This window comes from Etheostoma spectabile, chromosome 11 (genome assembly GCF_008692095.1).
Source record: "Etheostoma spectabile isolate EspeVRDwgs_2016 chromosome 11, UIUC_Espe_1.0, whole genome shotgun sequence".
In the NCBI taxonomy this organism is placed as follows: Eukaryota; Metazoa; Chordata; class Actinopteri; order Perciformes; family Percidae; genus Etheostoma; species Etheostoma spectabile.
In genome coordinates this window covers 69,622-96,008 of record NC_045743.1, presented here as the reverse complement: position 1 = coordinate 96,008, position 26,387 = coordinate 69,622, and the positions used below count along the sequence as shown (strand labels likewise).

At 40.3% G+C, this 26,387-nt stretch overlaps 2 protein-coding genes across 5 annotated transcripts; both read right to left on the bottom strand.

Annotated features, from left to right (window-relative positions):
* Positions 1-653: 653 nt before the first annotated feature.
* Positions 654-17,113, bottom strand: pla1a (phospholipase A1 member A). Of its 4 annotated transcripts, none has more exons than XM_032529016.1 (11): positions 16,726-17,113; positions 15,827-16,052; positions 9,875-10,052; positions 9,664-9,772; positions 7,796-7,897; positions 7,238-7,330; positions 4,780-4,962; positions 2,404-2,493; positions 1,881-1,986; positions 1,525-1,680; positions 654-1,069 (listed from the first exon to the last, which is right to left on the bottom strand). In XM_032529016.1, exons 1-11 carry the CDS (start codon positions 16,790-16,792, stop codon positions 979-981), a joined length of 1,401 nt encoding a protein of 466 aa, XP_032384907.1. In that variant the 5' UTR covers positions 16,793-17,113; the 3' UTR covers positions 654-978. The 4 variants fall into 4 exon arrangements, with proteins under 4 accessions (XP_032384907.1, XP_032384909.1, XP_032384906.1 ...); XM_032529018.1 differs by having other exon boundaries at positions 4,780-4,944; XM_032529015.1 differs by having other exon boundaries at positions 654-1,079; positions 1,529-1,680; positions 16,726-17,112.
* A 1,360-nt stretch (positions 17,114-18,473) lies between these two features.
* Positions 18,474-23,611, bottom strand: hsd3b1 (hydroxy-delta-5-steroid dehydrogenase, 3 beta- and steroid delta-isomerase 1). The gene is made up of 3 exons (XM_032529023.1): positions 22,895-23,611; positions 20,431-20,595; positions 18,474-19,795 (listed from the first exon to the last, which is right to left on the bottom strand). The coding sequence occupies exons 1-3, from the start codon at positions 23,043-23,045 to the stop codon at positions 18,987-18,989; spliced, it is 1,125 nt and encodes a 374-aa protein (XP_032384914.1). The 5' UTR covers positions 23,046-23,611; the 3' UTR covers positions 18,474-18,986.
* Between the last annotated feature and the right edge of the window lie 2,776 nt (positions 23,612-26,387).

Genomic DNA, 26,387 nt, shown 5'->3' with positions numbered 1-26,387 from the left:
TCAACATCTGGAAAATATTTAGTTTTGCATACTTCTTGAGAACTTTCCAGTTGTGTATGAACACTTACAAAATGTACAAAACCTGCAACTTGGCGGTTTAGATTTCACTTTCATGTTTAGTTTATTTATCTGAATGCACCATCGATGCCAATTTCATTTGGAGGACAACCTCTTACTTTAATTTTGGCGATAGATTGAATGCCTGTAGACTTCTTTTTTACATTTTCCTTTGTAACTGAGAATTTAATACACACATGTATACTGTGAATTGTATTATTTGTCCCATAACTGCTTTGCTAAAATACAAGATGGGACTAAAATTATGAAGTCAGTGTTTTTAAAAAATATTTTCATGGGCCAAGATTTCTCCATAAAGCTCTTTGTGTGCAGTGAAAATGTAGTTTGTTTTCTGTGAATGTCTACTTCCTGTCTGTCACAAGACCACTCAACACTGCTGTTATAGCACCCATTATTAATGCATCAGATGAGAAAATCTCCAATTGTGCTAATCTTTGATCACAGAAGGATCTTCTGACATTTTCTCCAGCATGTGATGAGCTGCAGTTTTGAATCTGCAGTGCTGATAATTTTTGTTTTCATTCCAGTATCGAACACACAAATTTCATTATTTAGCTCCCAAAGAACACAGAAAAAGCAGTTACTAGTTTATTGTGTGGCTTTAAAGAAAAACTAAGTACAATATTGAAGTCAGTACAATTAAAACCACAAGTCAGAAAATACAGAAACCTTAAACCTTTCAGAGCTGCAAACCCAAATAACAAAAGAACTCTGGCACTAAAGTATGACTAGGCTGCATGTTTTCAGTTAGCTGTGACGGTCTCTATCATATTAGCTTTGTCTCCAGAATAAAATGTGGTTCTTTGGCTCCCTGATCATTTAACAAGATGGTGAAAATGGGACTTCACGTTTAATGGATTCATTGTAGATGCACTAGGGGAGAGAGTAGGCCTCCTTTCTTCAGAAGATGCCACACACCTGCACAAAGTCATGTGTCCACGGAGCTCCTCGTCTGATGTTGATGTTGTTCACGCACAGCGGCTCCTCTTTCCTGAAACAGAAATGTAAATGAGATTTAAAGGTTTAACTTTTCCTGAAAGTGGGGGGAAAAGAAATGTTAAAGTACAGATAAGATATCTACAGAGAAAATGGAACTGCGCCAAAGTTGTTTAACCCTTGTATTAATATGTTAATTGTTTTTCCTTTTATCCCTTGACTTTTTTCACATTCTGGCTTGTTAAAATTTTATTATTGATAAAAGAAAACAAGAAACATGTGGAGAGAGAGAGAGCGAGAGAAAAGAAACAAAGGGTCCCTAGCTGGAATTGAATTGACATCTGATATTTCATAAGAAGCAAACTACATCTCCTTCTGTGGCGGCTCAACAGAAACAGACCTGGAAGCTGTCGATTTATAGAATATAGAAGAACAAAAATCCACCAAGAGGAGGTGTGGGTGCTTGAACAGAACAGTATGTGCGTGCACGACACGTTTTAGGTAACGCACCCGGCAGAGGGGAACTCTGAGAGGCAGACAGACTTGACGTGGATGTCTCCCTGTCTGTAGAAGCGAGCTCCGGTGTTCTTCAGCTCGATGGAGTCAACCTCACACAGGGCGGCAGGGTGAGACAACACCGTCCTGTACACTGTTGTATCTTTCTGACTGCAACACACACACACAGAGTTAGACTAACTATATTAAACTTAACAACCCTTCCGCCCCTGCATTTTCTGCTAGGGGAGGGAGGGGGGGCTGGCAGGTAAATAAGGAGCATATATATTTTAGTGAAGCATTTTCCTTATTTTATGAGCCCACTAGCACACCGAATGCCATTCTTTAAACCAAGACCACCATCTACTTACAGCCTGAGCCGCTGCTCTGTTCCCAGGTTCTGCGTCTTCAGTGTCAGCTCCACCTCAGCGCTCTTCTCCAGAGGAGAAACCTCCAGCTGCAGCAGGAAGTGGTGAGCTGAGCAGAACAGGAAACATGTATTTACTGACCTATATCTACACACAACATAAAACCTCTTTGGATTATTGGCATCAAAGTACGACACAATGAGACATTAAGTTTACTTCATTTGTTGTGCGTGACACACACACACACACACACTTTTAAACTGGTGACAAACCAAACAACCAAAGCAACTTCATGCTGACCAAAAAGGTGTAGTTTATAACACCTATCCTTGAATTAAACTCCTTTGACCGTTATACATCTTTGTGTTGCATTTATTCTAATATTTGCTTTTGTAAACATACAAATTCCTTTAAACCCGACGCAGTAAAATACCAAACTTTGAGAGAATGTAAAAATCTTTGTGTTTAAATTCTGTAACAATCAACATGAACATCTCCCCACAAAAAAGGACAAGTGCACACTCACAGCAAAAAGGTGGCGAAGCAGTTGTGAGGAGGAAGAGTTTCTGCTCTGTGGGAACTGGAGACATGGCTATCCCACTGTTTTCTGCTAAACCTGAAAACCACACACACACACACACACAACACACACCACACACACACACACACACACACACACACACACACACACACACACACCACACACACACACACACACACACACACACACACACCACACACACACCACACACACACACACACACACACACACACACACACACACACACACACACACACACCACACACACCACACACACACACACACACACACACACACACACAACACACACACACACACACCACATCAGCGTGTGTTGGTGTATCGGGGGGTTGAAGTGATAAGAAGCCGCCAAAAGCTGCCATGTGACGAGAGCAGACCTTCTGCCTGAGTGCAGCCTGATGTAAAATCAACTAGTGATACTGAGACTTAACAGAGAACAAAAGGTTTTACAATGATTATTTACCGTAGAATGGACAAAATCACAGGAGTTCTCTTAAAAATGTGTTTACTTGCAACAAGTAGAGTCAGTTTACACCTCTTCAGCATAAGTGGTCTACAGAAAATGACTGTCATTGTCTTTAACAGGAGCTTTATATGGGGAAAGGAGAGTAATATCACACAAAGAGAAGCGTTCCTATCTCTGGCTTGACGTGTCCTCCACATACCCTGCCCTCAGGGGTTTTCTGTGCTTTCCACAAAGTCAGTGATAATTACGATTATCACAACAGAAATGGATGCAGTTTCTTATGCAAATAGTTTCACACTAAAATGAAGCAAAGACTATAGCAAGCATAACTTTTCTAACACAAAGATACCTAATTTATATGTTTATTTTTTTCAAGGATTGGACGTTAAAACATCTATTACTGCGACTCAGTGGTAGATGCAGAAAGTGACAGATGGATGTGCCTGGATTAAGTTGAAGTGGGCCTGAATCTAGGGTGTCCCGAAATCAAAGCAGGAAATATGAGGCTCTCTTTTAAAAGAAAAAAAGAAGCTGTTGTAGTTGTGAGAAACTCTCAATCTGACAGACCCCAGTGTGCTGGGACCAGTGGTGTAGTCTAATGTATTGTAGTGGGTGTACTGTATATGTATGAGCCAGTGTGGGGGGGTCCTTGTGTCCTCCCCCATGAAACTTTTGAGTGTCTAAGACTTCATTTCCTGCATTCTGACACTTTTATGCGCCAATTTATGATGGAAATACCTTTAATACGCCTGTGCAATGAACAAAAACAGATGATTCAAACATAGCAAAAATAATAATGCAAAGTAGGAAATAAATGTCTCTTGTTTTTTGTAAAATGGACCATGGATATTAGAGCTCTACATAGTTGATTTCTTGCATAAAAAAGCCTCAGAAGTGAATTTATTGACGAAATAGCAGACGAACAACGTATAAAGTTTCCAATTGTTGGAAACAACAGAAATCCATGGTTGTTGTGATTGTTGCAGCGCTTTGCACACCAACACACTTCTGATTGGGCGGACCAGCCCACCCACAGCTCCGCCCCTGCTGCAACTTTCTGCGTCTTTTACCAAATCCTGCATTCAAAACCCTTCAGCAAAATGTACTTAAAGTTAAAAATACTCTTTTTAGTAAAATGTTGCCTGACAGTGTTTTCCTATTCTGATGTTTCTGGATTAATATTCCAGCTGCATTAATGTGTTTGTTTCATTTTACTACTGTAGTCTAGATGTTTAAGGTTGTGCTCATTTGAACTCTTTTATAAAAGGCCTGTTGGGTGGTTTAATCTACAGCAATGCATCCTATTCTACAATATAATTTGTAGCGTCGCTGGCCTGTGTCAACCACGTAGGCCTATCCCTAAAAAGTTTTAAAACCTTGTAAACAGCCCTGTTTTCAGCTTTGTGACGATGCATTTTGCAGCTGATCCAAGAGGTGTTTTAAAGACTTTGTTTAACAAAAGAAATAGGAGAATTTTAACACTTAATCCTTCAGTTTTTCGCAAACTGTTAACACATTTAGAGATACGTGGTTTTCACTGGACAGATATGAGATGAAAAACCGTCATCTAAAATTTTACTGAAGCTGTCACCGACAAATGTAGTTGAGGAAAAAGTACAATATTCACCTCTATGTAATGGAGTAGAAGTATAAAGTTAATACTCAAGTAAAGTACATATAGCCTACAGCACTTTAGTAACTATACTGGCTATTAGAAACAGTACATAACTATTTAAGTGTAATGATTTCATTATAAAAAGACAGATGACATGAACAACTTAGTCACAAACATCATGTTTGAGGAGTGTACTTAAGATAATACTAAATATTGATAATGCAGAAAAAAAGGATTTTATGCAATGCAGTTCTCTTACCTATAGTTGGACATCTCCCCTTGAAGACGTCACAGTCCACGCAGCGTCCCATCAGGAAGTCCTCATAGCTGAAGCACGGGATCCCCATTAACGAGCACGAGCCGTTCAGCGCGCTCATGTAGACATGCAGCGCCCTCATGTGGTCACATATCACATAGCCATACACTGGGAAGTAGACAAGAACTGACAACACACAGAAACACTAAGGGTGCCAAATGTCTGTAGAAAATTATAGTTATTTAAATGGGTCTGCATGTAGAACTGGGTTAAATGTATTCACGTATAATTACATTTTCTTTATTTATAACTTCCAGGAAAAAGAAAGTAACCTGAGCTATACTTTAGAGGACACAGCAGCCAAGTTTAAAAGCAACAACCACAACTGTGCTGACTTGCTCCATCTTTTAGATTTTGTGTGCTGAAGTACTCAGATCTCGTGGTTAAGTAAAAGTAGCACTAGCCTACAACAGTGGAGAAATACTTGGGTACAAGTCCTGCATTTGGTATTTGAATTAATTAAGCACAAAATTATTAGCATCAACATGTACTAAAGGCAAAAGTAAAAGCAGAACGGCCTATTTCAGAATCATATAACTGATATTACAATTATAAGAAGGCCTATTAATACATTAAATGTGTTAATCACAGCTGTTGCTAGTTTTAGGACCTGCAGCTTTGACGCTACCCTCCGTTTTCCCCAACTCTCTTGTCCTGTGTCCTGTCTCCCCGTCTGTGCCGGTGAGAGGCTGCACGGGGCCAATCCGGTTCCACTCGCCTGCCTGTTCAATCAACCACCTGTAAGTCTTCAGCTCTGATTGCCACCTCCACCTGTGCAGGGTCTCAGGCCCTGTTTACATGTACATTGTGCACTTTGTTTACACGCAAACGGAGAATTCACCCCTGAAAACGAGTTTTTCTAAAACCTGTTCGAGTCACGATTCAGTCTTTAAATTGACTCACGAATCGCAGGTCTTTAGTATCATTGAAGCTGAACAGTTGAGTCCTACTACAAGTCAATCTAAAGTGATAACGGCGCCACACACAAACCTCTTGCAACATTAGCTACTAGTATTCCTAGCCATCTTAGCTGAAAAAAGGCTTAGAACTTTTCATTTTGTAGGCAGCAGCAACAACAACAACAACGCCACAAGTCAACTCAACCGACTGAGTCAGAAGAGAGACAGTCCGACCGCAGACTCAGAGCCGAAAGATTGGAGACCGTGGGATTCACTCGAGAACTCACAAGCCCTCGATGACTCGTGAGTCCTCCATGGCTCGTGAGTCCTCCATGGCTCGTGGGTCGATGCTCACCCATGTCAGTCAATCCCGGCTGCGATGTGAGTGGATCTGATTCAGACGAGTGAGTGAAGTCTCTCCTCAAGCTCATGATAAAGCAGATCCACAACAAAAGCCATTCTTTCACTTCTGAAATAACATACAATGTTGTGAAAGTAGCCTAGCTAAGCATAGGCCTACTGTATGTTTGGTGTACACATGTAATATTAAAATGCAATTAAGTCGGACAGTCCGAAACATTGCAAGCTCGGCTTGCCTGTAGATCAATACTGACTCAAGTGACTCGCACAACCCGTTTAGTGAGTAACTTAGAATAACCTGAATCCTTAAAAGGAAATCGCGTTTGCCAGGCCTTCAACAGAGGGAAGATTTTCTAAATCTTCACTTGCATGTTAACTGAGACTAAAAGAGGTTTAAGCAGCCGAGAAAGTGGGGACGAGAATAGACAGGAAGTGATTCGTTGCTGTTGCCATTTCAGGATTTTGATGGGCTAACACGGGCTTCAGCTTCTCGTAACACTGCCACCTACAGGTTTGACAAACACACGAAAACTTCCAGGTGTGCACGTTATTTTTGAGACCAGCCGGCCACGTGTAAACGTAGTCTCACTCTCCATGTCTCGCCAGTTTGTTGTTGAAACCTCAGTAATTTCCACTAACACTTTTTGTCTCCTACCGGTTCAGATTGTCTCTCTTTGCCTTGAACCTGCTCGGCTGACCTTTCGTTTTTTTGTTCCCTCTAGCACTATTTGTCTGCCATGCTCAGCCTTGTTCTTGTTCTCCACTTTCCCCGCTCCACCACCCCTGGACACCGGCTCCCTGCTACTCAACTCCCTGCCCACCAGTAGTTCACCTTTTTGCACATTTACCTTGTTTTTAATTTGTGAATAAATTGTTAAACATCTCCCAGTGGGTGTCTGCATTGTGGGTTCTGTTTTTAAGCATAGGCCTACACTTAACACAGGATCAATAAGGTTTTATCTTAACTTATTATACATAGTTAATTTGTTGATTAGTATTTATGAATTATTCTGGGGATTATTAAGGTGACAAAAATGTAATGCAGTAAAAAGTGCAATATTTGCCTCTGAGTTGTAGAAAAATGGAAATATGCATTTTAAAATTGTACTCAAGTAACAGTATTAAGTGGGTGCTGAACTTACTTGAAGAAAACCTAGAGCGAGCACATCCAGTCTGGTCTTTTCCTCCGTTCAGAAAGAAGTCCACATGACCGACAGGGATCGAAATCCCAAAATCTGATGCAGAAGAAAATCTCATTAAAGCTATTGTCATTTTGTTGCCCCAATGGTGATATTTTACTCTTTACTGTTAACACATAAACCCTGGGCTGATAGGAAAAACATAATTAGGACAGCAATCGTCTACAGACTTATATAGTAGATGTAGATGTCTTTGTTTTTAGTGCTGTTCATTATGCAGACATTACATGTCTTCTCCCTGACCACATTACCCAGTGAAAACATGACAAATGCACATTGGATTTTCCCAAACATGACAGCCTGTAATGACAAAATGGTTATAATGCCTCAGTGTGACGTTGGTGTTCAGTGTTTTTTGTACTTTTACCTACTGTTGACCTTTTGTGTACAGAGGAAAATATACTTTTCCAAAGCTTATCTTGTAAACGCAACTAGTATTTTGATGGAAATGGAAAGAAATCAGAATTATTTTAAAGCTTTATGGTATTCATGTAGTCTCACAGTCAGCATCTGTGTGGATGGCGTCAACAAACTGAGCGTCGGACGGGTCCAGCCGGTCAAAAGTGTCGGCTCCTTTAAACATGGGTCCAGCAGGGTCAAGAGCTGGGCGACAAGGACAAGGAAAACTCAGTTTGAAAAGTGAGACATCAACTTCTTTGGCAATCATTTCCCATCAGTACTCTGATAATGAAAGTTTACTTTGTATTACCCCACTGAAAATGTGATGGAATTTAAGTAGACAGTGGTTTGTTGTAGTCCAATGTTAAAAGCATCCCCACCCCCCCATAACATGAGCACTTTAGTAGCATTTTTGATTCAAGGAGCACGATTTTATGCCGTAGGTTGTGGTCCAGATAAAGTCTCTGTGGCTGATGTCAGTTGTTGACATGCAAAGGTTTTACAGGTCTGAACATTACTTTGTGAGAATTAAAGCTGCTGATTTTAGAAAACAGATGCATGGTAGCAAGACAACTATTAAAACAAAAAGAAAATGGAAATTCAGTGAGTAAAAAAAAAAAAGGAATCCAAACTATGAACATCAAATTACTAAAATAAGGATTAAACGATGGATTTATCTGCCTCATTGTTGCCACACACATTTTAATATAGAAGTCCTGCCGCATAGCGAACCGGCGTCTCAACTAAACCAGACTGTTTCTCTTTTGATGAGATATTCATGGGGAAAGCAATCCCAAATGCACTCAGGGCTGTTACTTAGAAACAGTGTCGTAGTCAAGTCATCAACTGTCGAGTCAGAGTCCCCAGCGTTTGAGTCTGAGTCAGTGAAGAAGAATCCAAGTCGAATCAAGACAATAGTGAAGTCCAGACCATAGCGACTCGGGTCAGACTCGAATCCAAGTCCATCACTAGCCCCTGCATGATACTGTACAGACCAAATATACTGCATATCAATGTCTTATATCAAATGTGTGACCCATTACACACAAAAGTAGTCAGAAACGTCATCTAACTTCCGAATCCTATATCATGAATGCTCATGTGCGATTTAAAAAAAACAAAAAAACAAGTCAAAGTCATCAATGCACAAGTCCAAGTCGAGTCATCAGTCCAGAGAAAAGCAACGCAATCAAACTCATGTCTGAGTCTAGGACTCCATCACTGCTTAGAAACTCCTAAACTTTCTGGTATTAAATAAAAAAAATAAAGAGCTTAGCTAACCTCTACCAGCAGCCAAAATGTGATAGTTTGGTCATATTAATTTTGCACAATGGTATTCTTATTAATGTTTATTTATTAATGACCAGATTCCCGTAAGCAGCTGTGTCTCATCTTAACTTGCACTTTCATTCAAATTTGCACCAGCCTCTCCACTCAGACAAAAAGACCCAATATAAACCAGTGAACAGTGGCGTATTGTGTCGGCTGGGTTTTTTTTTTTTTTTTGGGACAAGCGTCTCCAAACAGCTTCAGAGAGGCTCTTATCAAAGTGCTGTTGTCTTTTGAAGAGCCTGGCTGATCGTTCAGGGTCCCACTGAAACCCATTCACAGCCTCAGTGGGGCTCTGTGAGAGACTTCATTGTCTGGCCTGTTCTGCAGCAGAGTAACAGCAGCTGAGGCACCTTTTATTTTTACGTTCACCATTTCAACAATATTGTAGTCCTTCCTCATGTATTTTTTTTTTTTTTATATTGTAAGGGAGGATTATTCTTCAAATTGAAGTGGAACACAGGTGTAGCAGGACTTTAAAACTTTGAATTACGGCATCTAAATGTTTTCTTCTTCACAAGAAGAAAAATCTACAATCAGATAATAGTGTAGTTTCCAATTCAACGGCTTAAAGAAGAAGGCTTTTATGTTCCTTATGCATCGATCTGTCTGTAGACACGATGGAGGTGGTTTGGACACACCTGTGATTCGTCCTATCTTCCCCTCGAAAAGAGTCCCCACGAAACCAGCGACGTGCGCCCCAAGACTGACCCCGATGAAGTGGAAAGACTCTAGCTTGCATCCGTGTTTCTGTTGGACGAGACAGTTGCACTCATTATTTTCATTTTCACCTGCAGCTGTTTCTGTGGGAGCTGGGAGTTTATTAAATCACCCCTGATGTGTTTCTCTCACCTGCAGCTGGTTGATGAGGACCGAGATCTGCAAAGCCACCTCCTTGTAGTTCTCCACTGCCATGTTGTAGGCGAAGGAGGCGCCGTAGACCCAGTCCACCACCAGCACGTTGGCATCCTGCGCCCTGAGCAAGGTCTGGGCCAGCTGCTTCACCCAGGATGGCTTACTGCCCAGGATCCTGCGGTGGTGGGGTAAAAGATGATGGGGAAGGATGTAGGCAGGGGCGGATTTAGTCATTTTGAGGTCTAAGGCAAACACAGGCATGGGCCCCTCCACAACCCTTGATCTCCCCCTTTTTTTTCTCTCCATTGTATAGGAGCCAAAACCTGCTTATCTTTTCTCCATTTTTCATTTGCATGTAATAGTTACTGCTTGTAAATCTGCGCCCCTCTTGATTTCTTGGAAAAAAAAACTCTGTCCCTGACTTGTTGTGGTCCCCTCGGCACTATTGAGCATTGCTCTCTGTCTGACAGCTGATTGGCCAGAGTGCCGGATCATCTTCAATCATGGGGGGGGCAGACAAAAAGCTGCGGTAAAGTCGGACAGTTTCCAGCCGGTTCCAGACGCCTTCAGGCTGGACAGGAAGTGACACAAACACTGTGGTGCGATTCAGATTTAATAAAATATAATTAGACCCACATATCAGCTGGTACCAGTCTCCAGTTGTTTTAATTATGACAGAGTAGCTGTCATGATGTTCTACATGCGATGTGTTGCTGATTTTAATTAACAACAGACTGGAGATGATCAGTGATCTGATCAGATTTAGTCTCTCTGACGTCTAAACGTCTATCAGCCACAACATGTGTTCTGGACAGAATAAAGTCTTTAAATCAGACAAACAGCATTTAAAATTGCTCCGATTCAAAAATAATAAAAAGTCTATAAGAAACGTCATCATGTTGTAAACCAATCAGGTGTTAAATCAGCTGAGAAGCCGGCATTTCCCAGCATGCCCTGGGTCCACCTGGCCCTTGCAGTTGGTGAAAAGCAACTGTGCCAGCCCCCTTTATTTATTTATTTATTTATTTATCATTTATTTGTTAGTCAATAGGCTCGTTCGAGATGAACTGCGCCTCGCCTGTAAAGTGGACGAGAGCAGGCGGCAGCAGCGGGGGGCGGTGACAAAAAGCTGCGGTAAAGTCGGACAGTTTCCAGCCGGTTCCAGACGCCTTCAGGCTGGACAGGAAGTGATGAAAACACTGTGGTGCAATTCCGAATTAATAAAATATAATCAGACCAATATATCAGCTGGTACACAGTCTCCAGTTGTTTTAATTATGACAGAGTAGCTGTCATGATGTTCTACATGTGATGTGTTGCTGATTTTAATTAACAAGAGACTGTAGATGATCCGTGATCTGATCAGATTTAGTCTCTCGGACTTCTAAACGTCTATCAGCCACAACATGTGTTCTGGACAGAATAAATCTTTAAATCAGACAAATAGCATTTAAAATCGCTCCGATTCAAAAACAACAAAAAGTTTATATAAAACGTCATCATGTTGTAAACCAATCAGGTGTTAAATCAGCTGAGAAGCCGGCGTTTCCCAGCATGCCCTGGGTCCGCCTGACTATTGCAGTCGGTGAAAAGCAACTGCGCCAGCCCCCTTTATTTTATTTATTTATCATTTATTTTTTTCTATTTTTTTTTTCTCTCATTTCTTTCCTCTGAATTTTAATTTGATATGTATATGCTTTTATGTTTTGACTTGTTCGACCCGAGGCAAATGTTGCTGTTTTTTGAAATTGGCTTGATTTTTCTACTGCCTTGTTTGTTTGTGTTGTATATATATTTGTATTTTGAATAAATATTTTTATATATTTTTTATTATATATATATATACATACAAAAAAAAAAAAAAAAAGCAGCAACTGCGCCGCCTGCGTCTCAGAACTGCGGCCGCCTTGCTCTCGTGAGATTTCCGTTGCCCACGTGTGCATGACGTCAGAGCAAGTCGGGATCAAGTCGGACACAAATCCAACCGGCATGCAACGGGCGCCGATCGCCGGTGATCGATTCTGCGCAGACCTGGCTCATCTCGAACGAGATCGTGCAGTGTCACGTGCAGTTCATCATTAAATCATCTGTGCATGCGCGAACATCTTGCACATGCGCAGAACGGATTGTGCAGGCAGGACGGATCGTGTACCGGTGGCTGCTACTCACGGGGACTAGTTCCAACGGTTGGTAGCTCCTCAGCGTTAGCATTGCTAGCTCAAGCCCCGGCTCCTTGCTGCTCTTTAGTAACGTTAATGTTCGTGTTGTCAGTAGCCGTTGTGAAAAAGGTTGTCACCTTTGGAAGTTTTGCTAAAAACTTTCTGCTTTCTTCCCGCTTCTTCTTCCTTTTTTCAGATCTACTTCGGTAGCGTCGCTTCGTTTTTCAACCGTCTGTAGCCTCCAGCTTACAGCACGCGCTGAGCCGTTTGTTTACAAACACGCGCAGTAGGATAATGGAATAGTCCAATGTAGTGGGGACTGGGGGGAGTTTCTCATGAATTAAACAATCGGATAGCACTTTAGCGTATCATTGTTTAGAGATATAATTAACTGGTGAAAAGTAAGACAACAAATCGTAATTATAAGTGTATGAGGCGTTTTACGGGGCCCTTGGTAGCTTGGGGCCTAAGGCAATTTCCTACCTTTGCCTAATGGTACGTCCGCCTCTCGATGTAGGAGAGGCCAGACGGTGGCGTTGACTTGTACACCATAAACCAAAGATCAACTTTGTTTAAAATTAACAAAAAAAAAAACTAAAATCTGGTTCCTTAAAAATTGAAATGTCTTATAGTATATCCTAAGGGAATTATTAAGTTAAGGCTGGGGGGGGGGGGGGGGGGGGGGGGATTTGGTGATTCCACGTTAATATTAGGGTTTTCAATTCTGGTATGTTTTTTTTTTCTTCTTTGTATTTTTTCATATCATTGTTAATCTGTTTAGGGGGTATTAATGTTTAGAGCGTACATGATCAAGGAGATATTTGTGAACTTAAAATATTTCACACATTTATTGTCTGATGTTCAAGCCATTAGCCTCATTTTTTTTTTTCTTATGTTACATGTTGGCTCAGGATTGCCTGCAGATTAGTGTAATGTTCCTTTTTCTTCTGAACTGTATCTTGCTTTTATTTCAAGCTATAATTAGAAGAACTGTGTTTTCACTTTGTGGGGGACTTTCCCAAAAATTACACTTTTTGTGAATTTAGGTTCACTGTAGGTCTTGGGTTTAGAAGGATTTGAACACTTGGAATTTCTCTACAACATTAAACATCTAAAACAGGGGTCTTCAACGTTTTCCAGGCCAAGGACCCCCAAACTGATGGCGAGATGGAGCGGGGACCCCCTAATTATGTATATTGTATAAAATTGTGTTATATCAAACTGGTCCTATAGCGCCATGTGTGCATTGATGACTGAAAGACATCTTCTGCCTCCATTTATCTGTTTACTACAGTGTGTTGAATTCATGTTAATGTGGATTTAAAGACATTTCAATTAGTGGAAAGAATTGCAGGGGGGGGGGGGATATTAAAAAAAGTCTAATCAACCAAAACTTTCGTGACCCCCATGCAGTACCTCCGCGGACCCCCCAGGGGTTGCGGACCCCCTGTTGAAGACCCCTGATCTAAAAAGGTTAAAGAAGCATAAAGCAAAGTTAAAAGGACAATTCCGGTGAAAAATGAAACTAAGGGTTAATAACATAAGTAGTGAGTCGACTGCTCTGGTATCCGTTTTCATGCTAAAAGAATGCGTCTCTTGCTTAGAACAAGCTAGCGCAGACCGCTGGTTCCCGTACAACACTAGCTTACGGGGCATGGGTAAATAACTCTTTTATACCCCTAACAAGGCTCAAAATAGCACTGTACTTTAACGGTAGCATGATGAGGGTCCCTACGTGTAAACCGAAGCATGGAGAACTTTGTAAATGTACAGATCGCTTATTAAAAAGATAGTTTATTAAGACAGTAGCGGACATGTTTACATGCGGGCGCCATCTTGGAAAGCAGTCTAACGATGAACGCCGCGCGATCAGGAACCGTTAGCGTAGCTCAAGCACAGCGTTCGTAATTCGACCCCTAGCTTTATTTTGCTTTGTCCTTTAACCCTTGTGTTGTCTTCACGTCGAAATTGAAAATCAACACTTTTGTTGAAGCTTATTGATGTTTTTAACTTTTAAAGTTGTTTTCCCCTTTTTTAAACACTTTTGATGCTTTTTTTCAATGTTTTATCACTTTTTTAACACTAACTTATTAATTTTAGTTTTACAGTTATTTTTGGAATTTATGGTCAAACCTCATCTATAGGAAATTATACCTAACGTTTGAGTTAGAAAAACAGAAATTAAGAATTATTTTGACTAAAATTAAAAGGAATGTATGTATGATGGATAATCACAGACTGGAATATTTCAACTTTTACACAATAATATTGCGATACCACTTCAAATTGTTTTTCTCCAAATGCTATAAAATTGAATAAGACACCCCAAAATAAATGAAAGTAAAGATTTGTACTTACCCAAGAACGTTGTGAGGAATCTATCATGTTATTTTGGATAATTACAAAGAACAGTGATATAAGAAAACGGGTCAATTTGACCCGAGGACAACATGAGGGTTAAAAGATGGAAAAAGATGTTAGTTTCTGTTTAAAACTCCGCTAACCCGCGTCATCAGAACCGTGTGGGTGTGGTTCGATTGGACCAAATGAACCGACTCCCAACCGTGATCACGTTCTCATGCAAATATTGCTAAATCCTGATTGGTGCACAGAGATTCATGACATCATATTTTTTTCCATAATTTATTCCACTTCAAATGTCGTATGAAGAGCACAAACAAAAACATAAATATGGAAATATTCGAGCAGCCCATACATGGAATACCATATCCACAGGTGGTCTTTCCCTCAACCATGAAACGGTGTTTTTAACACCATAAATCGCTTTTTCCAACATTTGTCACTTTTTCAATGTCGTGGGAGCTTCTTTTCATATTTTTTCCAGTTATTTGACATTTCTAATGTTGACATTTTCAGCACTTATTTTGATTTATTTAAAAACAACTGAAAACGGGTCAAATTTGACCCAAGGACAACATGAGGGTTAGGAACATCAAATTTTTTCAAATCCAAAAACATTATTCATTCACCAATTAAATATGCTGCCATAATCCGTAACAGTGTGTTAGTCTTTGCCGCTATAGTAGCGTCTCTGTGTGCGCTTCTGTGTTGTTGATATGCTTTAATGTTAATGTTAATGTGTGCCTATGGACTTTTACCCGTCTACTGTATATGCTACATGTTATCCCCCCCCCCCCTCACACCATCAACCTGCCCGCTGTCAAAATCTGGGATAGTGGCTTAGTCATTTTACTTGTCTATGCCTGTGTTCTTGTTTTATTTTATTTTATTTACATTGATTAAGCCATCAACCAGCTAGAGACTGCACATGAACATTAGCCTGCATGGCTAAATCTGGCTCAATTACATGTTGGACTCCATGTTGATTAATGTGTGTTGTACCTCTTAAATAAAGAAAAATAAATGAAATTAACCAAGAGGGTTTTAACTTGTAACAAAATGTTTGAGTGTTCATGTAGAAACCAATCGATCAGTCTTTGCTCCGTGGTCTTGGAATAATTTGCAAAACCTGCTCCATCTAAATGATCTGGTCCCGTTAAATGAGTTTAAGGCCGTGTTAAAATGTCATGTGATTCAAAAATGTAACTGCCACATGTGACATGTTCCTTTCCTCTGAGTGTGATCTTGTCTATGTTGTGTTTCTGTGTAAATTGTGACTGGTGTGCCGTCTCGGCCAGGTCTCCCTAAAAAAAAAGAGATTTCAATCTCAAGGGACTTCTTAGTTAAATAAAAGGTTAAAAAAGAAGAAAGAAAATCAGTCAGAGGCTCATGACAATGAAAACAGGGTCTTTAAGGATCCTGTCCTCACCTGTAACCATGGATGATGACCTTAGTCGGCTGGGAGATGTTGAAGTAGGATGACTGCTTCTGTGTTTCAGTGAGAGACTCCTGGTTGAACATCTGGGCACAGTCCGTGTTCCTCCTCGTGAGCAGCAGGTACTGCACCTGCAGCTTGACTCTCTGCTGCCGGTACTCCAGCCAGGTGGTGTTGTTGAGGTCAGCGCACTCCTCATCGCTCTGAAGTTCCTCCACACCTGAGAAGAACGGTGTATTAGTGTCGTATTGACTGAGCTTGAAGGTCGAATGGGTGTTGGTCCCGTGCATCACACAGCAGCCAACATGTTGAATTCAGACAATAACACACCTCGCGGATTATTTTACATTATTTAGATAATGTTTTTGTCTGTGTCATCTGGTGTCAAATGCACAACCTGTCATGTTTTATTAGAATAGGATTATTTCTCTTGCATTTGAAAACCTTATTGGTAATAACCCACATTCTGATGAAACGTGACACGTTGTGTATTTGACACCAAACGAACGACAACATGTTAACTTTTGCCATATCTTTCTTCTTTGTCTATGATATGCAACACCACAATAAAAAATATACATGTCAAAAGAAATAACTGCAACTGACACATGAGAGCCAATTTGTTTTTTGTGAGAAAAAAAAGGGATTTAAGTGATTTGTGACAGATTTTTATTTTTACAAATACTCTATCAGTGTTTGACCATAAGTATATGTAAAATAAATATATAAAATTGTGATTTAATGTATTTATGTGGTGTAATGTCAAAAATTAGACAATGCCCTTAATGTCCATCTAAAACTACACAATTCATCCCTTTCTGCAGTTAAAAATGACACATTTTTTTAAAATTATTATAGGAAAGACAATCTTTATCATGAGCTTCTTCACTTACCCACCACCAGCGCTGTAATGCAGAGTGTCAAGACACAGGAGAGGATCGGTTTGAGTTCACAAGGCATTTCTGTTAAACGACAGAGATGAGAGTAGCTGCCTGGGAGCTTTAGTTAGTGCTTAACGGTGATCAGCTGCTCTGTTTAGCTCCCAGATTGCTGAATGGAGATCAGCTTTCGGCTTGAGAAAATCCCGGCTCTGTGCAGTGTTGTAACTCTGGAACGACCACCCTTGAGCAGTCCAAATGTTTTTAATTATGTCTCTTTTCTTGTAAAGCTCCACTTCTAACAGCCATCACATTTGTCAGTGGGTGTTGTTTTTTCTTTTCCCAGACTGGGCTTGTACTGGGCCAACAAGCGGTTGCAGCTCTTTGCCAGGCGGTGAATCCATGCTCTCATTGGTGTTCAATGGCTGTTTGTGTGAAATGCTGGACTCTGGCCTGGCTGCTCTAGTTTGTGTGTGTCACAGAAAATGAGGAGGTGCTCACCCTGTTGCGTCTGAGTGAAATCAATAATTAGCTGATTGTTCCACTTTCAATTCTCTTTTAAGTTAATGCATGCTCTTTGTAATATGCTGAAAACTATTCTGGGGAATTCCACTGCTTTAACCAGTTTTCTTACTGAATTACAGTAGGGCTCAAAAGTTTGTGCACCCCAGGTAAAAATTTGTATTAATTTGCTAAAGAAGCTAAGAAAAGATGGAAAAATCTTCAAAAGGCATCAAATGACAGATTAGACATTTGTATAATATGTCACAAAAAGTTAGATTTTATTTCCATCATTTACACTTTCAAAATGACAGAAAACAAAAAAATGGCATCTGAGAAAGCTTGGGCACCCTCTGTAAACTGAAGGTTTTGACATGGCCTTCACAATTTCCTGACCTCACCATAATTGAAAATCTATAGACCTTAAAAGAGCAGTGCGTGACAGGCAGCCCAAAAATCTCAAAGAACTGGAAGACTTTTGGAAGGAAGAATGGGCAAAGATACCTCAAACAAGAATTGAAACACTCTTGGCTGGCTACGAGAAGCGTTTCCAAGCTGGGACACTTGCCAAGGGGGGGGGGCAGTACAAGGTATTATCTCTGCTGGGTGCCCAAACGTTTGCAGATGCCATTTTTTTGTTTTCTGTTATTTTGAAAGTGTAAATGATGGAAATGAAATCTAACTTTTTGTGACATATTATACGAATGTCTAATCTGTCATTTGATGCCTTTTGGAGATTTTTCCATCTTTTCTTGGCTTCTTTATGCATATTAATACAAATCTTTTACCAGGGGTGCCCAAAACTTTTGAGCCCCACTGTAATGTGCTGCTACAGTGCTCTTACAGTCATCCTCTGGCTGCAATGACATTGCTTAGACTCAGAGAGTGCAGATATGGAAAAAGATCAGTAAACACTGACCAATCAGAGCAGACAGGGCTTTTTCGGGGGGGGGGGGGGGGGGGGACTTAAAGAGACAGACGCTAAAACAAAGAAACATCCTAGACAGAACCTATACGCCCGAGGGCTGCCTAAGTTTTGCACTTGAAAGTCATTTTTTTGTTAATCAAATAGTAGAGCTTTAATATGATTACGAGCTCTTTACTTTAACCAAACAAACTGCTGGAAGAATACATTTCCGAATGTCTGCTTGCTTCAAATCTTAAAAGTGCTGCAAAGAAAAGTTTCCTTTAAAGTTAAATTAACTGATGAACGCACAGTAATTAAATATATAAACCATGTTTAAATGAAAATGTACAATGAGTAAGGTTTTTTTTCTCACCATAAACTTTAATAGTAGGAAAATATTGCAAGGACAGTCCAGGAACATCAGGTGATATTGACATGAATCAAAGCTACAAGACCTAGACTTTTGTATTTAAACTTTTAGTGTGTTGTGAGTCCAACCCTCCTCTCCCTCATAGGGTTAAGTTAACACTGTTTACTGTACTGTCTACCTTACATCATCTCTCCTGAGGTTGAGGCAGTTATCTAAAAAGCCAACATTAAAAAAAACACACTTACAAAGTGGAGCTTATGTAGCCTACAATTAAACCCCATATGTGAAGGAATCTTTGGCGACTCCTGCTGGAAATATCAGTCAAAAAATAATACAAACTAAACTCTTTACTAAAATGATCAGAATAATGAGGCAACAGTGATGATCACCTTGTTTTGGAATGTGTGCTGCCATTCCTTTCACTTAACTCTTGTTTTTACAGTCGCTGTAGGAAGATGGTGTAATTCAAACACTTCTTAGAACTAACAACTTTATGAATTATTTAGCAATTAGTCTTTCCCTCTCCTTTGGCAGCTCGGACGCGAGCCATTCAATGGTGCGTTTGCGTGCTTCCTCCCAGGTGTATCTGGGGACGTATCCCAGATCCCTCTTAGCCTTCTCATACGAGAAGCTGAACGGCGTGTTCAACATGGTGACGAGCTGCCGGTTCAGGGGCGGGACGATGCGTACGAAAGGTCGCACCATCATGCACAGCATCTCCATTAAGAAGCAGACCATGTAGAGGAGGCGGAGCGGGTACATGAGCTTCTCTTGAATGCTGAAGCCCAGAGGGGACATCAGGACGTGGCTGAAGTCCGAATAACTTAGAAGTGGCGTGTCATCAGAAATTAGGTAAAACTTTCCTCCGATAGCGTTTCTTTTTTGTGGATCCTTGAGGCTGCGGGCTGCTTGGAGGTGGGCTATAGCCACGTTGCCGACATACACAGGATTCACTCGGGCCTCCGGTTGACACATACGAAACAAAATGCCCTTGTTTCGTATCCCGTCGCCCATGTGGCCCAGCAGGAAGCGGCAGCCCTCCCCGTAGATGTACATAGGTCTGAGGGCGCAGGTTGCCAGCCGGCCTCCGTTATTGAGCACCTCGCTGTGGGCCTGCAGGGTTCTCTGCTCAGCCTCCTTCTTGGTCTTGCTGTAGGCAAACTTCAGAGAGCAGTTATAAACTGTGTCCTCGCTGCCGTTGATTATGGGTTCACCGTTAGAGTTTGGTCCCATCACCTCGATGGTACTGGTGTAGATGAAGGACACCACGTTCTCTTGAATACAAGCCTCCAGGAGCAGCTGCGTTCCTGCAAAGCAAAAGGTGTTCTCGAGTTCGTATGAGTTAAAAGATATTATTAAATCACCATTTATCTTTTCTCAGAGGAGGGCAACAGGAAAGTAAACAGATTAAATGAAACAAAAGCTGAAACTTTTAATGACAGGAATGGTTGAAGTTGAAACTCTTCATGTGTCACACACACACACACACACAAACATACGCACACGGTTCAAGAAATTATAATCAACGCTTTTCAATCTGTAAGAAAAAAAATAGTGTGACATTGAAAGAAGTTAAGGCTGTCAAAGGCTGTTAGAGTGAAAGTGTTGTGAGTTCAAATTTTAGTTTAAGTGTAAATTTTGAATAGCCTACAGTTCAAGCAATGAGACGTTGAAAAGTCAGTTCAAATTTGCTTAAAAAAGGAACTGAAGTGTCAGTTGAAGTGTAAATGCTTAAACAAGTTCATGTCAGTGAAATGTGAGCAGAGAAAGCAGCTGAAGTGTCAAAGTAACTATTTCTTTGGAGGATGAACCAGCAGCTAAAATGTCAAAGTCCGGAAAGCAGTCTGAAAAGGCAATAGGATGCATAAGCACTCAGTCAGTTGAAGTGTGAGCAATCAAGAGTTCCTCTTCATCTGTCAGTGCATTAAAGAGACGGCCTTACCTTTGACATTGACACTGTATAGCTCACTGTCCTCCACTGAGCCATGAACGTCAATGATGGATGCAATGTGGAAGACGATTGATGCACCTCGGCAGCTTTTTCTCAGGAAATCCCCGTCTCTGATGTCCCCCTCCAACACACTCAACTTTGTGTTGCCTCTACAGTCTGACACACATGGAATAAACAAGAAACTAAATCAATTTACACAATACAAGGTTTGTTTTTTTTGTTATGTAAAAGGATGTCTTCAGTGTTTCATATAATATAACTTTGTATAAGTAGGTGGATCCATCGTGCCTTGTTACCACTGTGCAGGCTGGTGGTGGTGGTGTGATGGTGTGGGGGATGTTTTCTTGGCACACTTTAGGCCCCTTAGTGCCAATTGGGCATTGGGCAACCTGAGCATTGTTTCTGACCATGTCCATCCCGTTATGGCCCCCATGTACCCGTCCTCTGATGACTACTTCCAGCAGGATAATGCACCATGTCACAAAGCTCCAATCATTTCAAACTGGTTTCTTGAACATGACGATGAGTTCACTGTACTAAAATGGCCCCCCCAGTCACCAGATCTAAACCCAATAAAGCATCTTTGGGATGTTTCAATAGATTTACATAATTCAACTGCAATACTGTGGAATTGTGACGTGGCGTGGGTCCGTGCTGTATGGATGAGATGGTAAAGACACGTGGTTCTGCTCGTATAGAGTGATTACCGTAATGGTCAACATAGTTTGGGTTTCCACAAAATGGTTATTGCGCTCCGATGACGTGTGTGGGACAGCGGCTTATACACTGTCCCATACTAGCAGCCTAAAATCTGCTATTTCATCTGCTTTTTAACTGTTTTGAACTGCTATATAACGTTTTATTTCTTATACATCAATGTAAATTTATTTTTGTACTGCATTTTACTGTCACTGTTTTTAACTGCTCTTTAATGTTTGAATTCTTGTACTGCAATGTAACTTTTGTTATTTTAATTGTTTTTATGTGAAGCACTTTGAATTCCCATGTTGCTGAAATGTGCTGTACAAATAAAGCGACCTTGCCTTTAGCTCAGTTACCAATGATATATACATCGTTTATGGTTCATGTTTGCGATTTACGACTGTGAGATCACATTTATGATCAGATGATCATTTGTTTTTTCTGAGAAAAAGGAAATTGGTGTGGCGTACAATGTGCAGTCATTGAAAATAAAATAAGTTATTTGTGATGTTCTTAACAGAAAATGAGCCATCGCCAATGAGTTAAAGGAAATTAGAAAGAGCATCATTTTACTTTTACCAAACATTGAAAACAGAGGTTAATTACCTTGATGAAGCCAATATGACTTCAATCCACTATCGGTTTATTGGACTTAATTGGGACAATAAATGACTAGCCCTGTTGTTCCCGGTGGCCTGTGTACAGGCAACATGGCAGAGATGACATTGCTCGACGATTTAACAAGCGCGCCGCAGTCTCACAACCACTATATCATCAAAGTCAAAGTCAAAGTCTGCTTTATTGTCAATTTCTTCACATGTCAGGACATACAAAGAGACCAATTAGACCAATTAGGTCCACAGACAAACATAACATTCAAGTAAACAATATAAAAAGTAAAAATAAGAAGACATATACAATGAGGAAAATAAGAACAGCAAAATTTGAGTTAAAAATCTACAATTATGCATACAATAGACAGTCAATATAATATAATAGTGCAATAAGTCAGGCGATAGCATAGTGGTGCCAGTTAAGTAAGAATGTAATATCATGTTTTTTTCCCATTTTTTCCATTTCATAATTGGCCATCAAGGACTCCGTTACAAGGCTGGGGTATTGATAGATTGACATGGACCTTATTAGGACAAATATGGGACGGCCTTGGGAGGAACGTGAGGCTCGTGCACGATCACAGAAGTTGATGCACGTACTCGTTTTTATAAGAAGAAGTGTCTGTACAGGTGTGCGCCGCATGGTGTAGAATGTTATTTTTGCGTAAAAAAATTCTGACTTTTTGACACACGAAATTGTTGCAAATACAATCCACGCAGAGTTTTATAAATAAGGTCTCTGGAGTTTATTTAAATAAAACTCGTCTGATAGCTTCTATTCTCTGCTGCTGCCGCTACCTCGACGTCACTTCCGTGATTTGGGAAAAGCCCGTAAATTTGGCTCTTGAAAAACAGATTTTTAATCTCAAAGTTTGTAGGAAATTAAGTTTGAATAAAAAAATAATTGAATTGCTGGTATGACAAAGGGTTCCCATAAGCATTTTTAGTTTTAATTCCTGATAATATTAAGAGTAAATACTATGTTCATATTTATACCTTAATATTCAAGTTTTTCAATGTGAAAGGGATGTACACAGCACACTATAACAACAAACTTCTCAATATACTTTTAATGTCTTTTATGAATGCTGCAGAGGAAAAAAAGATGAATCATTTAATTGTAAATAGACAGGTTTTACCCTCCAGAGAGTCTAGAAGTTGTGGCTGGATTTGTTTGTCCAGCAGTCGAATCTCAGCCATTTCCTCTTCCTCCAGCAGCAGCCTCACCAGCCTCTTTCCCAGGAATCCACCGGCTCCCGTCACCACACACACTTCCCCTCTCAGAGACATCGCAGTTCAATGTAGGGACAAAAAAAAAACAACTTCCAAGGGAACTCTTGAAAAGGCTTCTCAGAAGAAAAAAAAGCTCAAAGTAAAACTAAAGAGAACACAACTTTTGGGCCCGTGGATGTTTTCTGTTCTGTATGTGGAAGAGCGACGGTACCTTCTGCCCTCCCAGGCTCAGCTCACTTTATGTAAAAAAAACCCAACAACAATTTATTTGCTCCAAGGCTGTGTGAAAAAAGGGGTCGGACCACTTCAGGGCAGAATGTGATGCTTTTAATTGGAGCTTGCCAAAACTGGGGGGCTGGAACTTTTTACATCCCAATGAAAGTTATTCTTTTATTTAAGTGGGAATAGCACTCTGCTACAGGTGGAGAAAAAACGTGGCACACAGCTGAGGGGTGATGGGACCTTCTACTTTTAAACATGCACGATTCCCCTAGATGAAATAACTGATGGAAGAAGTGCTGAGATATTTTAAGTAAAGGCAACAATAAAAAAAAAAAAGCTCTATTACATGTAAAGGTCTTGCATTAAATTTTAAATATTGGCAGCAAAGGATTTTAAAGAGGAAAATCTTACCTATTTAATCTAAAACCATAACAAGTTACAATGTATCTTTTATAACTATATTATACTATATAAATAACATTATTTATAAATAATTATAAATAATATTTAAGAAAAAAGAAGAAGAAGAGTGGTCTCGTCTCATTGCTGCATGACTCTACATGACATGCGGACTCTCCCAGTGTTGCTGCTGTGCAGATCTTCCTGTATTTTTGACTTCTGTTGCCCTGACAAAGACCTCCATTAAAGACACTTGGATGTTATTCTGTGTCCTGAGTCTGAGTCTGTGACACCACTGAAGTAGAAAGATAAATTATCATAAAATGGAAATACTTAACTATATATATATACTATAATAATCCGCTGTCAAGTTGGACACCTTACAGTCATTTCAAGCAGCCTTCAGGCTGAACAGGAAGTCACAAAAACACTCACAACCTGTTGGGTCCGATTTAATAAAGTGTTATCAGACCCATATATCAGCTTGCACACAGTCTCCAGTTGTTTTTTATTAAGACAGAGTAGCTGTCATAATAAACATGTGAACTACATGCGATCTGTTGCTGATTTTAATTAACATGACACTGTAGATGATCCGTTATCTGAACGTATTTAGTCTCTCCGACTTCTAAATTTATTTATCAGCCACACAACATGTGGTTTGTAAAGAATAACCCTTTTAAAATAGCAATTCAAATCCATCCAATTCAAAAACAAGAGAAAGTTTATATTAAATGTCATCATGTTGAGTTGATTCTGAACCAATCAGCTGTTAGATCAGCTGAGAGGCAAGCGTTTCCCAGCATGCCCTAGGTCCGCCTGGGTCTTGCAGTTGGTGAAAAGCAACTGTGCTGCCTGCGTCTTAAGGGCGGCGATGCATTGGGCGGCGAGCTGATCGAGTCTGCGCAGACCTGGCGGGATTTTAGACATAAAAACTACTCCAGCATCGAGGTTTGGGTTCAAATCAGAAGTTACCTTGCTTTGCTAGCATGTGGCCCGGAACGTGACATGGCTCCATTGGTCCGTTAAGGTAAACAAAAACTCCCCAGTTACTTATATTTTCTAACGGGACGTGAACGCCGGTCTCCTGGGTGAAAGATTGTTTGACACATCCAGCAACCCAACCTCCTAACACTGAAATTATCGGACATAAACATGAGAAAAAACACATTTAAAGTGAGATTTTGAATGCTGGACTAATACTTGTAAATTGTGTTCTTTTACACTGTGGTTTAACTAGCCTACTTGAATTTAAATTAAAGGACCTAAGTAGGCTACTCCTTCCACCACTGCCGATGGTCTCCTTGGGAAGGCGTTGTTGTTGGATTTTACATGCTTTTTTTAGACCATTCATGTTCCAGTTGGCTGCTAATGTATTTAACACTTTTCTTCCATTTGAAGCAGTCTCTCAACTGTTCAAACCTGAAACGGGCAAAGTTTAGAGCCATGTCCTTCCTCATTGGACAGCAAAGATGCGCTCAACATGTCACCGTGCGGACCAATGAGAATGGATTTGAATACACCAGGTGAAAGGGAACCGCCCCCAGGTGCAGGGAATGAATGTGTGTGATTTATAAATATTCAGGATTGGTCTCATGTGACTCCATCAGGGAGAAGCATGAATCAAGTCCGCTGTCGGCTGCAGTGTTATCATGTTTTGTGTTGTTTTGTCTTTGTCTTATCATCTTCATCATGCTGTTTTCGTTAAACCTTTCCTTAATTCTCCATTGGAACTCCAGCCTCTCTTCGTCCTCGTCAAATCTGAGAACACGTGATAGTTAATTTTTTCCAACAGTAACATTACTGATTCCTTTGTACATTTTAAACCTTTGTCGTCAAAGTGCTCCTCATCAGCAGAAGACAAAAGGGAGACATTTGCTTTACAAGCACGGACCATTTGCTTTGTTTAGAATCTCAGAGGAACAGTTTTATGAGAATCCTTTAAAAGGTCAGGCGAGTAGATCAGATGTGTACTCCGGCACGTTAATTAAATATCTTCCACTCCTGAGGACGATACAAGGCTAGATCAGCCAAATAAAACAAGATTCAACATGTCAAGGTGACATGTGTTGGCCAAATGGCCGAACATGTTTTCCCTTGCACTGGGATGAATGATGGTTGGCCATGGTTTGCTCAGTAATTGGTAAACGGCAGCTGTGTGGTGAAAACTCCGAGCGCTGCGGGGTTTTTACAGTCTCTAACCAGGATTCTCGTGATCGTAATCATAACATTTCCTGTTCTTCAGTTTTTAAGCCAAAGCCCAAAATATTCAGTCTCTTCATGTTGAGCTGCAGGCTCCTTTCCAAGTTCTTTTCTATGATGATTTATCTGAATTAAGTGGACAAGTGAGTACAATGAAATTAGGAAAAGGGACTGCTTTGGGCCTCTTTTCTGTGTATAGTAGCTGTCTGCTTTTTTGTGTTTGTAGTCCTTGGCATAGCAGTTGATACCACAGCTGTCTGGTGTCTTATCTGGAAGGTGAAGGATAAAGTCTCAAGGGTAGTTTCATCGTCATTCACTTGCATGAGACGTGCCAAAGAGTCTGTGTGTGTGCGTCGTATGCATGTGCAACTGTAGCTGTTAAAGAACTACATAACATCTTTTCTTGTTGTCTTAACGGCTAATGGGTCTTCGCTGACAGTGAATAATGTGATTCTTAGTGTGACATGATGATCATAATCAAATATTTTATTTTTTTAAAAACACTTTATAACACTGCATATCAATAAAATATACAAAACCTAACCAATGAAACATTTGTCCATCCATTTTTGTACA